This window comes from Eimeria maxima, genomic scaffold, assembly GCF_000499605.1.
Source record: "Eimeria maxima Weybridge genomic scaffold, Emw_scaff78, whole genome shotgun sequence".
Taxonomy (NCBI): domain Eukaryota; phylum Apicomplexa; class Conoidasida; order Eucoccidiorida; family Eimeriidae; genus Eimeria; species Eimeria maxima.
Window position 1 is genome coordinate 38292 of NW_013563979.1, and position 13872 is coordinate 52163.

General features: G+C 51.4%; 2 protein-coding genes across 2 annotated transcripts; both read right to left on the reverse strand.

Annotated features, from left to right (window-relative positions):
* Positions 1–592: 592 nt before the first annotated feature.
* Positions 593–11033, reverse strand: EMWEY_00011240 (P-type Ca(2+)-ATPase, putative; the record flags this gene model as incomplete). Its single annotated transcript, XM_013478941.1, has 20 exons — positions 593–668; positions 1297–1576; positions 1962–2061; positions 2473–2667; positions 2861–2941; positions 3388–3524; positions 3785–4008; positions 4470–4741; positions 5165–5407; positions 5614–5831; positions 6131–6440; positions 6738–6910; positions 7072–7153; positions 7336–7431; positions 7699–7890; positions 8408–8542; positions 8858–9192; positions 9528–9804; positions 10202–10330; positions 10656–11033. 20 exons carry the CDS (start codon positions 11031–11033, stop codon positions 593–595), a joined length of 3933 nt encoding a protein of 1310 aa, XP_013334395.1.
* Positions 11034–12020: 987 nt separating this feature from the next.
* Positions 12021–13547, reverse strand: EMWEY_00011250 (hypothetical protein, conserved; the record flags this gene model as incomplete). Its single annotated transcript, XM_013478942.1, has 1 exon — positions 12021–13547. One exon carries the CDS (start codon positions 13545–13547, stop codon positions 12021–12023), a length of 1527 nt encoding a protein of 508 aa, XP_013334396.1.
* Between the last annotated feature and the right edge of the window lie 325 nt (positions 13548–13872).

Below are 13872 nucleotides of genomic sequence, written 5' to 3' on the forward strand. Positions count from 1 at the left end.
CAGCAGCGTTTGTTTGGGATGGGTTCCCGGTGTGTCTATTGCTGTGCTTATGCGTAATACACAGATTCAGTGACCATGCGGAAAGGAGATATATCCCGCGACCATCTTCGTCTCTTCCGTGCTAAAGCTCGTATACATTTCGTCGAGGCAACTCCACAACGATCAGTCCTGCGGCCACCGATGCCGTATTTGCTGCTGGTAATGCCGGCGGTGCTCAAAATGCTGCTGTCCTGCTGCTGCTGTACAGCTCTTCTATTCCCTAATATTTTGCCGGCAGCTTAGACAGTTTTGATTGGGTCTGGGCGGCTACCCTGAATAATACAAGACAAGCGCAATCGCACCATAATGGCAAACGCTGCATGAGGCACAAAACACCAGCAGCGCCAGTGACCAGGCAGGTGGGACAACACGTATCGCCCTATGGACCGCTCCAGTATCCGCATCTGTAATAATGCGAAGCAGTAGGCGCATCAGGAGTAACGCAAAGCAGCGGCGGCAGCAGCAACATTACCAGCAGTCGTGCGAACTGACTAATTTTGTTTTTCTGTAGTGTCTGTAGAGAGGCTTGGGAATGAGCTCGTCAAGAATGAGATTAAGGAAGCCACAGCCAATAGCAAACAGATACAACCACCACGGCAAAGGCGAGGCGCTGAAGACAGAACTGATCCCTGGAATGATTGTCAGCAAAGAGGTCAGAGAAGCCGAAATCGCGCAGGCTAAGTGCATCCAGGGATTTCGGTTAAACGCCGTGAAAAACCACTCCCATGTACGAACCTGCATGCATGCGCAAAACACTGTTGAGAGCTGCGCGCACTTAATATACCGGGTGCAAAAATAATGCACCTTAAGAATACTCGTACTGAAAAAATGACTAACGAGCAGATACTGGAATATACATGAGCATACAGCCAAGCGGAAAAACACGGAGCCGGCGAGACGCTACGAAGGCGGTGGAAGTGGCGGAAAATCACGGAAGGATGCCAAAGTCACTTCAGATAAACTTCTGGGAAGCAATGGGAGGAGGAAAGAGCAAGCAGTGATGCATTTCAAATGTCTAGCTCACACTTTTACTGGAGTAAAAAGCCGAAAGCACAGAGACAGCAGGGGGGTAGCCACGCAGACAAGGCAGGCAACCGACCACGAAACAAAATGGAGGAGGCGAACAGCAGGAGCAGCAAGAGGACCAGCCCAAACAACCCAACAAAAAACGGTGAACATAGCATGTGCGTGGGACTGTGAAAGCACTGTGTGTAGGTGCAAATGCAACTCACAGAATAAGCTCTCAGCATTTCACACCAAACAGCGGAGATGAATGAGCACGTCCTTGCCATCTTCGCTCCTCTCGAGGAAACATCGAAATACTTATTGGGCATGAGTCCTAAGGGAGCGATGTTATCCCCTCCTTCCCACAGCCCCCTGTCTGCTGGTCTGCACCAGCCCAACTCATCCTTAAGCAGCGGATCAGGGCAACCCTTAGCCATGTCCTCCGCAACAGACGGCAGCAGGGAAGACGATGATACAGACAAGTCATAATGCTTCCCACGGGCTGCTCCCAATACCTGCACAATGCCGCCCTCTGCGAAAGACACACACATATATGCATATCTTCGCATTGATGTCCGAGGCTGTTACATGTGTTTTTCCTGCCTCAATGTACTTTATTAATTGAATCCTTCGTGTTTCTAATACTTGTGCACGCTGCATATTTAAACTGCACACAGGGATGCGCATACTCTCCACAATCATTAACGAGTGCGTTCACTCGGTGATGCTTCTGCTGGACGTGCCACACTTCCGCAGCATGCACACAATACAAATCCTAGAAATGTACACGTAAGAGTCGGGTGAGCTACCTCCGTATGTCACGCGATACAAAGACAACACTAATGAGTACGAGAAGAGTCAACAGAGACGGCGAGCCTATAACAAATGAATAATCGAAAAGAGGGGTATTGGCTTACCAGAGGGGCTGAAGTAGTCAATATTTGTAACCCAGCCTGTGTAATCAGAAGAAACTCGATATTCGTTTGAGTAGCAGAAATAACGCAAAGTGCTCTCGTGCTGCGTCGAACAAGAGAAAAGCAGATGGACCCAAGAAGAATTGCGGTGAACGAAAGAAAGACAGAAACGAGCACAGAACGAAAAGCGAAATTCACCGTCAAATAACAAAGACAAAAAGGGTCAAATAAAGACAAAAAACACAGAATAGAACGAGGACCCAAGCATATGGAAAAGGACCCTGCTCAAGGAGCAAGGCATCGCTCGGGCAAAAAGGGAAGAGAGGCGTCGGAACGATGAAAAGGCCGCCCAGGCCTCAGACACCGTGGTATGCATGCAACGTTTGCGGCAGGCGAACACGAAGACCAGTGAAGATAGAGGTGCACAGCGAAAGGGTCTGCGCCGATGACGACAGAGACGAGTTTACACATGGGCAGGAGAGGCATAACTAAACAGGAACCACTACATGCTCACTCCAACGCTGTCAACAACAGTGACAGTGTTGCATTTGTTTGTCAAGTCTTTGAGAAGAATGCTGCCGGTGCAGAGATAAAGCCCCATCGCCAACGACAACAAAACGCATGCAGCCTCAAACAACGTGTGCGGCAAGTTTCCGAATAACCACCAGTCCCGTGTCATAATCGGCTGCTTGCGGTTGCGGGGGGGCACCTGAATGCAATAAAACACAACGCGCAGCCGGAAGAGAGTATCTCTAGACGCAAGTGGTAAATGCATACTGCTAGACCAGCGAGGCAACGGGCAGGATACAAGTCCTACACAAAGACTGCTGCACATAGCCGCGTCAAGATGGAAGACGCTGGCAACTAAGTCCCTCTGTGCACGCTTAAGAGTGCAGGCGTACGCTCATATTGTCGTCATCAGGAGGCTCCTTGGCCAAAGCCACTGCAGGGCACCCGTCGCTCATCAAGTTCAGAAACAGCACCTGTCAAAAACAAAAAACCAAACATGGTAGGTTAAAACCAAAACACGGTGGGTAAGGAGTGGCTAAACACAAAGAAACACACTAGGATATGTATGACACAAACACTCAGGAAAATACAACGCCAAGAGGAAGCGAAGGGGAAGTGCGCCGAAACAAGGATGGAGGACCACCAGCGGCGTTCTAGGAAGGGGAGACAGAATGGGGGCACAGCGGAGACAAAGGCAACAGCAAACAATAAAGGCACGACATCAATGAGCAGCGGGGCAGCGAAGGCATAACACGCACGGCAGGGGCGAACGAACGAAACGGAAGGCAGCAGGGTGCGAACCAGATGCGAGACACGGGCACACAACGACAGAAACAAGACCAAGCAGAAAGGAATATGAAGAGAAAGGCAGGGATTGAGGCAAAAGTGAAAGAGACAGAGGCAGCCGAAGAGAGTCCACCTGCAGAGCCTCAAGGGGCAAGGGCATGGAGGCGGCGATGGCGATGGTTAGATAGATGATCTCGCCAATGTTTGTACCAAGCAAAAAGCAGACAAACTTTTGAATATTCCCATAAATCTTCCTCCCCTCTTCTACAGCTGCGAGGAAATAAACAAAGGTAGGTAGAAAGCAGGAAAAACTTGGGCAGACGAGTCAATGCATAAGGTAAAGAAACAGCAAAAGCCGAAGCACTGCCAGCCATAGTGGCCGCCTTCACAAAAGAATACCGCAGCCAAGGCATATTTCGTCGTTGCCAAAACAGTACCCGACCAGCCCATGCAGCAGCAGCCATACGAAAATAGAAGCCGGTAAGGCAGACAATAATGGCATTTACAATAGACCGGTGGAGAATGCATACCTGCGACGATAGTACAGAAGTTGTCGTCCAAGAGGATCATTTCGGCTGCTCCCTTCGCAACATCTGTGCCTGAAACGCCCATTGCCACTCCAATGTCTGCTGCTTTAAGCGCAGGAGCGTCGTTTACCCCGTCGCCTGTCATCGCGACAGTGTGGCCCAGACGCTGGAGGCAGGATACCAGCCAAAACTTATCCTCTGGTTGGGCGCGGGCGAACACGCGAATTCTGTACACGAAAACAACCGCCGAGACGCCAACCAGTCATTGGGGAAACGAACGTAATAACAACATAATACACAATAAAGCCGATGAATACAACTGACAGCAGTGAACCCCAAAATACGGACTAATAATACAGCAGTCACTACGTTTGGTGACGCTCATGCACACACACGTTGAAAGGGCGTAGCCCATGAGGACAGGCACAGCAAGACTGCCAATCTCACTGTCACGTGCGGTAAGTACTAATGCCATCATCGCCTTTTCCACTGCTACCACCACCTTCACCTTGTTTTCCACATACTGCTGCAGCTAAAATGCTGAAGTTCACTTGTCTCCAGTTGCACCGATTCCACGGCGGAGATGACACAGACAAGAATGTGTTTCTGCTTCTACTGCATTTATCACCAGCATGAAATAACGTACCATTCACCGCATACAAGAACAAATGAAGCAGTTGCGGCTTACCCGTCAACAAGATCATCAATTTCCTCGTTGGGTTTGTACGGCAGAGACGGGTCATCGTCTTGGTGAAGAACAGCACAGGTGACCGATCGTTTGCTAACATCTTCATCCTCCGTCAGAATGCCGATGTCTTTGGCGATCGCGCAGGCGGTTGTCAGCTGGTCGCCTGTAATCATGGCTACGCGAACGCCGGCCCCATGGCACTCTCTAACAGCTTCGCGTACACCCGCACGCGGTGGGTCCAGGGAGCCCACCAAGCCCAATATGACCAAAGACTGCGGGAACAGAAGGAAGCGACGGGCAGAAAAAAGCACAAAAATAGGGTGCGGCATTCACCAGCAAACAGCTCACACATCGATACAACAATAGAACAGCGGAAGCAAAAAACACGCGATGCAGGCCGAAACGGGAGACAGCCTGCTGCTACATAGAAAAGACGCCAAAGGAGAGGGAATACGTAGAGGAAAAACAGGCATGCATTGAAAATGGGAAAAAATGCGAAAGACGGGGACAAGCAAATACTCCCGCCACCCCACGTTGGTGCATCGTTATATGCACAGAAACGCCAAGGAGCACAACAATTGGCCAGAGCAGAGCAAACAGGTAACATGCCGCAGAAAAGTACACTTCAAAAGTAGCATAGAGGCGCATCGAATGCAGCGCTCTGAAAATGGCTTAGGATTCGGGCTGCACCATACGTGCGGCGGTTCCTCCAAAATGGTGTGTAGCCTCTCGTCGGCGCCTGCGCAGCCCTTTAGCTCTTCAACGTCGTCATCTGTCAGCGGTTTAATCGCCACCGCGAGCACACGGAGAGCAGCTGACGACAATTTGTCATTTGCTGCTTTTATTTCAGCCTTTTCTTCTTCCGTCAGCGGCGAGCGCCATGACACACGCGAAACGCCCTCGTTCTCAGACAGACAAAAGCCCAAGTGCGGGAACATCTAACCAAAAAACACACATACAGGCGAACGGACAGACAGAATGACCAATTCCATAGGCACTGCACCTTGTATAACAGCCATTGGCAAATGGTCAATATGCAATGAACAATTTGCAACAACCATGTATGCATACACCACCTGACATGGCGGCCGCTGTATATACGATTCCCTCAACACTAAACTCACTATTTCTTAGTCTTACGTACCCTATCTGGTGCACCCTTTACAATAGCAACGTGTGTGAAAACTTTGCTGTCGTCTGCTAGGAGAATATCTGCGAACTGGTTAGAGGTCTGCAGCTTATGCACGGAGACAGCCATTTTCCTGCCAGAGTTGAAGGGAACCTCCAAAGACGACTCCCGCGGGAATAGGGAACGAGTTGCCGCTGTTAGACCCGCCTTTGCTGCTGCTACCACCAGAGCACCTAAAAGCAAACAGAAAAGGGGATACCAGACACAGAGACCAACAACCAGAAACACTCAAAGAAGTGCCAGGCAACGGGTAGCGCGGCTGAGACGGGCACACAGGCGTAGGCGAAGTGAAATACACAGATGAAGCGGCAGGCATAGCCATGAAGACAGACGGCACGAAAAAGGCAGGGGCATCATCATTCAGGTGGTAATATATTCAGACGCGAAGAGGGGAATGCCTACAGTCACAATGCAGGGTGACTGACAAAAGTCGACAGAAACACAGGGTAGACCAGCTAGAGGCAAGGGACACATGACTTGCCTTCGCTCATATTGCCTGTGGTTGTCCACCGTTTGGTTTTCGGGTCCTGCTCAAGCTTCGTCGAGTGCGAGTTCAATAGCGCTGCAGTCAGAAACGCGCGCACGCGAACAGCTGCAGCAGAAGCACAGTCAGCAGGTGCTGAAGCAGGAGCAGCGGCAGAGGAGGACGAAGAGGAAGCTGCAGACGCTGCTGCAGACGCTGCTGCTGAGCCGCGTTGCGCCATTTCCGCGGAGCCGTAGTCCGTGAGGATCTGGCCAAAGGACTCATAGGCACCCTGCCCGTGCAGAGCGGCCAGTGTGTTCTGAAGAGGCAGGGACAGAACGAGAGAGGTAGTATGCACTTATTATTCAGAAGTGCACCAAAAGCGCGGCGACAGCACTACAGGGGAAAAACGCAAGAGAGCAAACAATGCGGCAACCACTGATTGGTGCTTGGGTGCGCGGCAAACGAGGCAAAATAAGAGGCAAACACATAGAAACCAGGGTACAACTGATGTAGATTACAATACGGTAGAAAGCGCAGGGTGCCAAATGGATCAAATGAAAAACCAAGAACAACGACTACGAAAGCCAGGGCGACAGCAATTGCCTAGTCACACTTTCTTCTGCTCCGTCAGAAGTTCTGCATCGAAGAAACCTCCTCTAGGATCAAAACCTTTGGTGGGATAGACGGCGAATGTTTTCGCAATGCTCATCTCCTGGTCCTTTATGCTGCCACCACGCGAAAAGGAAACAAGATGCGTCGCCGTCATCTTGCCCTCAGTCAACGTTCCTGTAAGTAGAATGGGAGGCGCATGCAGGCACAGGTACGAATACAGCAGCAAAAAATGCCACCGGCAATAACAACGAGATAGCCAGACAGGCCAGGGACAAAACTGAGACTAGGGAAAGATCCGTTACATCGGGACTAGAAGGAAATACCACGGGCCGCACCTGTCTTATCGGAGCAAATTACAGAACAACAACCTAACGTTTCCACGGCCGGCAACTTCCGTACATTGGCTCTCCGCTTTACCTGCACAGTAGGAGCAGCAGCGACAACCACGGTAGCAATGACAACAGCAGCAGCAGATACAGCAACAGAAATGTCAGCAAAAGGACCAGCGGCGGGAGCAATGCCAGCACCGTAACCAGCAGCACCAGCAGTGGTAGTTGCTTCACTTGCTCCCCCTATGCCAATCTCTGTTTGTAACCCACCATATCTCGAGCTCCCAATGAGAGACAAATTGTCACAACCATGGGCAAACCTTCGGGAATGGAGGAGACGGCGAACCCCACAGCAACCAGAACAATCTAAACAGAATGGAAAATGAAAAACAGGCAGCCGATGAGCTAATATACGACAAACAGCGGATAACGTGGGAGAGATAGGGCCAACAACACAGCGCTGCTGTACGAAGAAAACCAAAATAGCAATCAATTCCACCGCAAAACTTGCTGCTGCTGCTGAACGTACTGCTGCACCCGTCGAAAACGACAGCAGCTTCAGATTCAGGGGAGACCGCCTGCTGGAAGTGCTGCTACTGACTTCTGTCCCTCTTGCTGTCCCTGGTTGCTCACCGTAAAAACCGGGTCAGAGTCTGGGTGTGCGGGGTCCCTGTACCCTGTGAGAACGGCGACGACGACGATTACCACGAGGACGCAAATGGCAATCAGGCCAATTAGCCCGCCCAAACGGTTAAGCCCCCGCTGGAGGGGAGTGAGGCGAGAGGCTGCCCCTGCCTTCTTGAGTTGAGTCGCAATGCGGCCGACCTGTGAAACCCAAAGATATGCAAAAGAGCAGAAAATGAGCCAGTAGGGAGTAATCTTCGATAACCTCGGCACTAGGCTTGTGATTCCGCGTGCCATCTGTCGAGATTGGGCCGGGACAGAGGTGCCCAGGGGAGGAGCAAAACGGGCAAACGCGCAATAGGAGAGATCGACCGATTACATGCAAACTAAATAGCCTACTGTTGTATTATCATTCCCAAAGACTGATAGGCAAAATAGAGAATAGCAGCAGCAGAGACACGCAGATAGAGATAAACTGAAAAGGAAGGGCAATCCTCAACATGCCAACATGGAATGACTAACACAGGCACCAGCACCTGGGCTAAATGACATGAGAGACGAAATACTAGGAAGCCTTCAGGGGAGCACGTACCGGAAGGAACACGTCAGGCAAAGGAAGAGAAGAACAAGTAATACAGTGTGCGAGAAACAATAGCAGAGGTGAAGGAGTAATACAGTGAGAGAAACCATGGTAGGGGAGAAGGGACATCCCAGTCACCTGTGTCTCCATCCCCGTGGCATAGACGAGGCACTTGCCGCTGCCGTTGGTGACAATAGTGCTTGCAAAGCAAAGGTTAGAAGCAAATGGAGCATCTCCATCTACAGCTGAGACGGTTTTCGCAACGTCTTCAGACTCTCCTGTGGACACAGCACCATGTACTTAACCAGAGAAGTAGGATTCTGGGGGGCGGCGGCGGGAAAAAGGGGGGGTTAAACTAGGGCAAGGGGGGGTTGTGGAGAAGAAATACACACAAGTGAAGCGCCCCACTGGATCCAGTAGCAGCAGTCTAAAAAGCTCAGCAGCAGTGGAAAAGGAGGCTGTGGCAGCCGCAGCAAAAGCAATAGCAGCAGTGGTAGCAGCAGCACTAACTGCAACAGAAGCACGAAGTTAACAAGCCAGATGATACAGAGAAGACCCAGGACAATGGGATGGCGACCAGAAGACTGCAGGACACGCGTTGAGGCGCCAGCGCCAGTGCAAAGAAGACAAGATGGCAAATCCGTGAACACGAGGCACGAGGGAGAGCGGCATCAGCAAGAGGAAAAAGATGCAGCATGACGCGGCAAACGATAAAGTGTGCTTGCCTGTTAGAATGGCTTCGTTAGTCTTGAGCTCCGTGACGTCTACGCATCGCATGTCTGCAGCTACACTGTTGCCTGTGGCCAAAAAGACAATATCTCCAGGCACTACTTCTTCAGCAGGCACCGTCCGTTCTTTTCCTTCTCTCAAGACGCAGCACATTGGGGCTGCCATGCTCGCCAGCTTCGCCAGGGCAGTGCTAGCTGCAGCAAATCAGCGGAAAACCAGAAACATCAACACGGTTATTCTCCATCCTCTCCCTCTTACGATCATCACCCAGCGATGTCCAAGACAGAACAAACGCCCAGATTGATGGAAAAGGAAAAGACAGACGGTGCCCAGCCTGTTTGCGCACATGTGATGTTGCATAAACACCAAATGCTATACGGTTGCACACCCTCACAAACACGCTGAAGCTGACGCACGAGACAAATATTTACTTGCACGGATACGCGTTAGCGCATATATATTTATTCGTGCACCAGAGCCTCTTCTGTGAACGCATGTGCTTGTTCCTGCTTCCTACTGGCTCTCTCACCGCTATTTTCCATATAAGTGGCGAGACATGCGTTAAGGGTGACGATTATGAGAATGGCAGCCCCCTCCACCCACTCTTGCATCACGAGAGAGGCGACGGCGGCGATCAGCAGCAAAAGCACGACAGGAGACCAGAACTGAGACAGAAAGATCTTGTACAAAGGGTCACGATCGCCTCTGTCCAGCATATTTCTCCCGTACTTTTCCCGATTCACCAACACTTGCGCCGACGTCAGCCCCTGGTTGATATCCGTGCACCCGAACTCCCTCGCCAACTCCTGCGCATGCAAGGGAACGCCGTCTCGTCAACCCGTCCATCATACACCGACCACCCCGCAACTCCAGTACACACCCCCAGCCCATTTCACCTAAAGGCTAGATATTTGCGCTCAAATTCCTAGACCCCCATTCCTAAAATAAACAGCCCCCAGCCTCCAAGGTCATCCCCCAGCTATATCCAAGGAAAACCCGTCAATAAGTGGCAATGGACACGGCTATGAGCAATATATTTAGATGAACGCAAAATCTAGAACATCGTCAACCTATCGAAGCCCGACGCGAAGCCTTCGTGTGCCGTTCGCCAATGCCCATAGTTTTCCAAATACCTAAACCTGCAGCATCTAAGATCCATCCCCCTAGTCCATGAAACACTAAATGCATACCAACTAGTCTCACCTCGATGGGTGTGGAAGCAAAACGATTTTTCCCAGAAGTGGGGAATTCCCTTTCCGTAGCGGTAACCATTTTGCGAAACGCCTCGGGATCGGCTTTTCTTGCCGACTCCACCAACTCTTTGAGACTAACCTACGCATCAGCACCAATTGCAGACTGTAAACACTTAGCAACAGTGACTGCATTAACCAGGCAATGGCGAGGTCGTGGAGCATGCATTCTCCTCAACTCTGCCCGTCTGGTTTTGCCACATGTGCTCCTTTCAGCCTGCTTGTCTGGCGCGTTTTCACTTTGCATGACGTGATCTGATATGCTTCCTATTGTTGTTTGGATTCCACTACATTATTTCCTTCCGCTGCTACACCTAAGGCGTATTTCTTCATCTCAACTGCATCCCTTGTCTACGTCTCTGGGCGTGTTTGCCTCGGCGGGTGCCGTTTCTCAAGCACAAACCAACCTGGCTCTTGCTGAGCCGCTCGAGGATTTCCATTTCAACATTGTCCGGGTAGGCCGACGGATCTAAGGCTTGGGGGACCATCCGAGCAGTATCAGACCTTATAAAAGACTCCACCCCGCTTTCTCGCACAGAAGGCGACGAACTCAACTCCATCTCTTCCCCTGCTTCGCTTCTAGTAGGAGAGAGCCTGATGGCATCCGCCCTACCTCCTGATGGAGTTGCTGCTACCCCTGCTGCTGCTGGTGTTGGTGCTTCTGCTGCGGCCGCTGATGCTGCTGGGGTTGATGCTGTCCCGCCCTCAAACCCACCAACATCGCCGCCTCCACCTGCTGCAAGGCCGTCCATCCCGGGCGGTCCCCCTTGGCTTGGCTCCGCCATCCTACCCCTCCTGCGGTTGTTCCTGCTGCTCCTGCGGCTTCAACGCCGAAGAACAACACGGCTTGAAGAACCTGCGGAGCAAAAAAGCTCTTCTTACCGACACCAAATGAAGGTGCAAGTTAAACTCTTAAATTGGAAACCCGAAACCTTGAACCCCAAACCCCGTACCCGGCCTCCAAGGTAGTACTGCTCGCCCTGGCCACCCTCTGAGACAGCAAACCAGGGAACAACAAAATAGACAAGTAGGAAAAGAGGCGAATATAAGTTTTTGGTGCAGGTCTTTGTATTAGGAGGAGGGAGAAGTGCACAGTTTTGCGAAATAAACAAAGACCTACAGGGGGGTGGAGGGGGGGCCACTCCGACAGGCTCTGGTGCTAGCAAGTCCTCTATTTCCTCCCTCTTGCTAAGAGGAAACAGCGGCCATAACTTTTGAATCAAATACCTTTAACTACATCCCACTCCCTAAAAGGCGACAAATCAAAGGGCACGTTTGGACGCCACCCTCGCCACCCCTGCTCCTGCTGCCACTGCACCTTACCTAGTATGCTGTTCGGCCGCCGCACTTACTACATGTCCTTCCTCTACTATTATACCTTGACTCCTCCAGAACAACTGATTCCTCTACCTGACTTCATCTGCTACCATTCTGCTAAAGATGCCCGCTGCAGCGGCGTACCCCTAACATATATATGTATTCATTCTGTCAGTCTGTAAACCGTGGGAGCCCAACAAAAATGCTCAACCGTTTCTCCACGTGTATCCATATATTCGAATATCCCTCTCTGGGAATTTTAACTGTATACGCGCTCCATTTATACGGAGCAAAAGCAAACTGCTGGCCTTCGCTGTGACCATATACATGCATTTTATCTATATGCATACTGATGTGACTACACATATTAAACATATATATATTCATAGTGGTGCTTCTACGTACATACATATATACATTCACACATATACATACATATATTTCCGCGCGCTGTTCTACAGCGTTGCCCTTCTCCCTCGTCCCTGGGTGGCGCACGAGCACGTGTTACCCCCTCCGTTCATTCCAAAAGGGTGTGCGCGGCGATTGCCTCGGCCCTCATTCGGTCTTCCTCGATATCCTGATGGTGCCCCTGCGGGGGCCCTAGTTTCCGCTGCTCTCGCTCTTGCGGCTGCCCAACAGATTTGCTTGCAGAGGCGCTGGCATGCTTCCAACTCGAGCTTCAGGTAATGAATTTGGGCCTTGTCTCTATGAAGCCTTTCAATCTCCTGTCGTCTTACCTGCAACTCGTGTTCCAGAGGTCGCAGTCGCAGCACTTCGTCCTCCAGTTTCTTAATCGTCCTGTCCGCAGTTCGCAGTCGGAAGAGTCTGGGCTGCAAATTTTTCAATTCCTGGGATAAAAATGCGACCTCCTCATCCTTATCTTTCAGTTTCAAAAAGGTATCCCTCAGCCGGCACTGCGTGTCTCTGAATTCTTGGGCCGCCTTGTGGAAGTTCGCCTCTTCAAGCTTCAACATCGCCACTTCTCGCCTCAGGCGGTTTGTCTCGTCTTGTGCCATTTCAAGTTGTTTGCTAAGCTCCCGCTGATCCCCTTGCATGGCGGTCTTCTCCCTATACCAAGACAGGGCCATTGCCCTGAACTTGTTCAATTCCGTCGTCACTTCTTCTTGTAGCCGCAAAATCATGATCCTCTCGGGGCTTAGCACTTGAGAGCCTGGGTTCACTGGACGCGGTGGGTTCCCTCGAGGTGCCTGATGTGCTGGGTTGGGTCGATGCACTTGCGGTACTGGACTTACACGAGGCACTTGATGCACTGGGCCAACTCGGGGCACCTGGGGCACTGGACTGACTCGAGGAACCTGGGGCATTGGATTGACTCGAGGCACTTGTGGCATTGGATTGACCCGAGGCACATGAGGCAACGGCACCTGAGGCATTGGATTCACCCTAGGCACCTGGGGCATCGGGTACACTCGAGGAGCCTGTGCCACTTGAACCACTGGGGTGGCCCCCGGTCCTGGTGTCACCTGTGGCGGCAATTGGACCATTGGACTCACTCCAGATAGTTGAGGCACTTGATCCAGCGGAGGCAATGGAGGCAGCGGAGGCACAGGTGCCATCTGAGGCACTGCAGCCAGCTGAGGCAGCTGCGCCATCGGAGCCATCTGGGGCAAGGGCACCATTGGAGGCAGTGGGGGCATTTGCGGCATCGGATGCATCATAGGCACTTGGGGCACTGGCGTCTCCTGCTTCACCCCTGCAACATCCTCCTCAACGGCCCTCTTCTCGTTGGGATCAGAATGTGAAGACGTTGTAGGGCTCCACATAAAAGTCGGTGTGTGTACCGGCACCTCCGCCTCCCCTTCGGGGATAGGATACAAAGCATAGCGAAAACTCGGCGGGATATCCTGAATATTTGTTTCATCGAACGGCGGAAGTGCTTCCTGATAGATGCCCGGACTCTCCACAGTTGGCTGTGGGCCACCATGGCCATCGAGAAGATCGAAAAAGCTGGGCAAAGACATTCTCACTTCGAAACAGCTTCCCCGTGGAGAGAAGGCAATTAAAAGACTAAAACGTCGGTATTAAACCCTGTCAATAAAGCAGCCCAAAGCAGGGCTCATGCCAAGGGAACACTCCGTAAAGTATCTGCTCCCCTCTGCAAAAGCAACACACACCAGTGTACACACAGGCATGGCAGCTTGTTAGCATACATATACTGCGGAAAAACCCTATACCCCCACAGGCTAAATACCACCTTTTACTCCAAATCAAATTACTGCGAAGCACGGAGTAGCCATGCGAAGTCCACTTACAGCACATATGAGGACCAAGCGTTCGTCTTGAGTC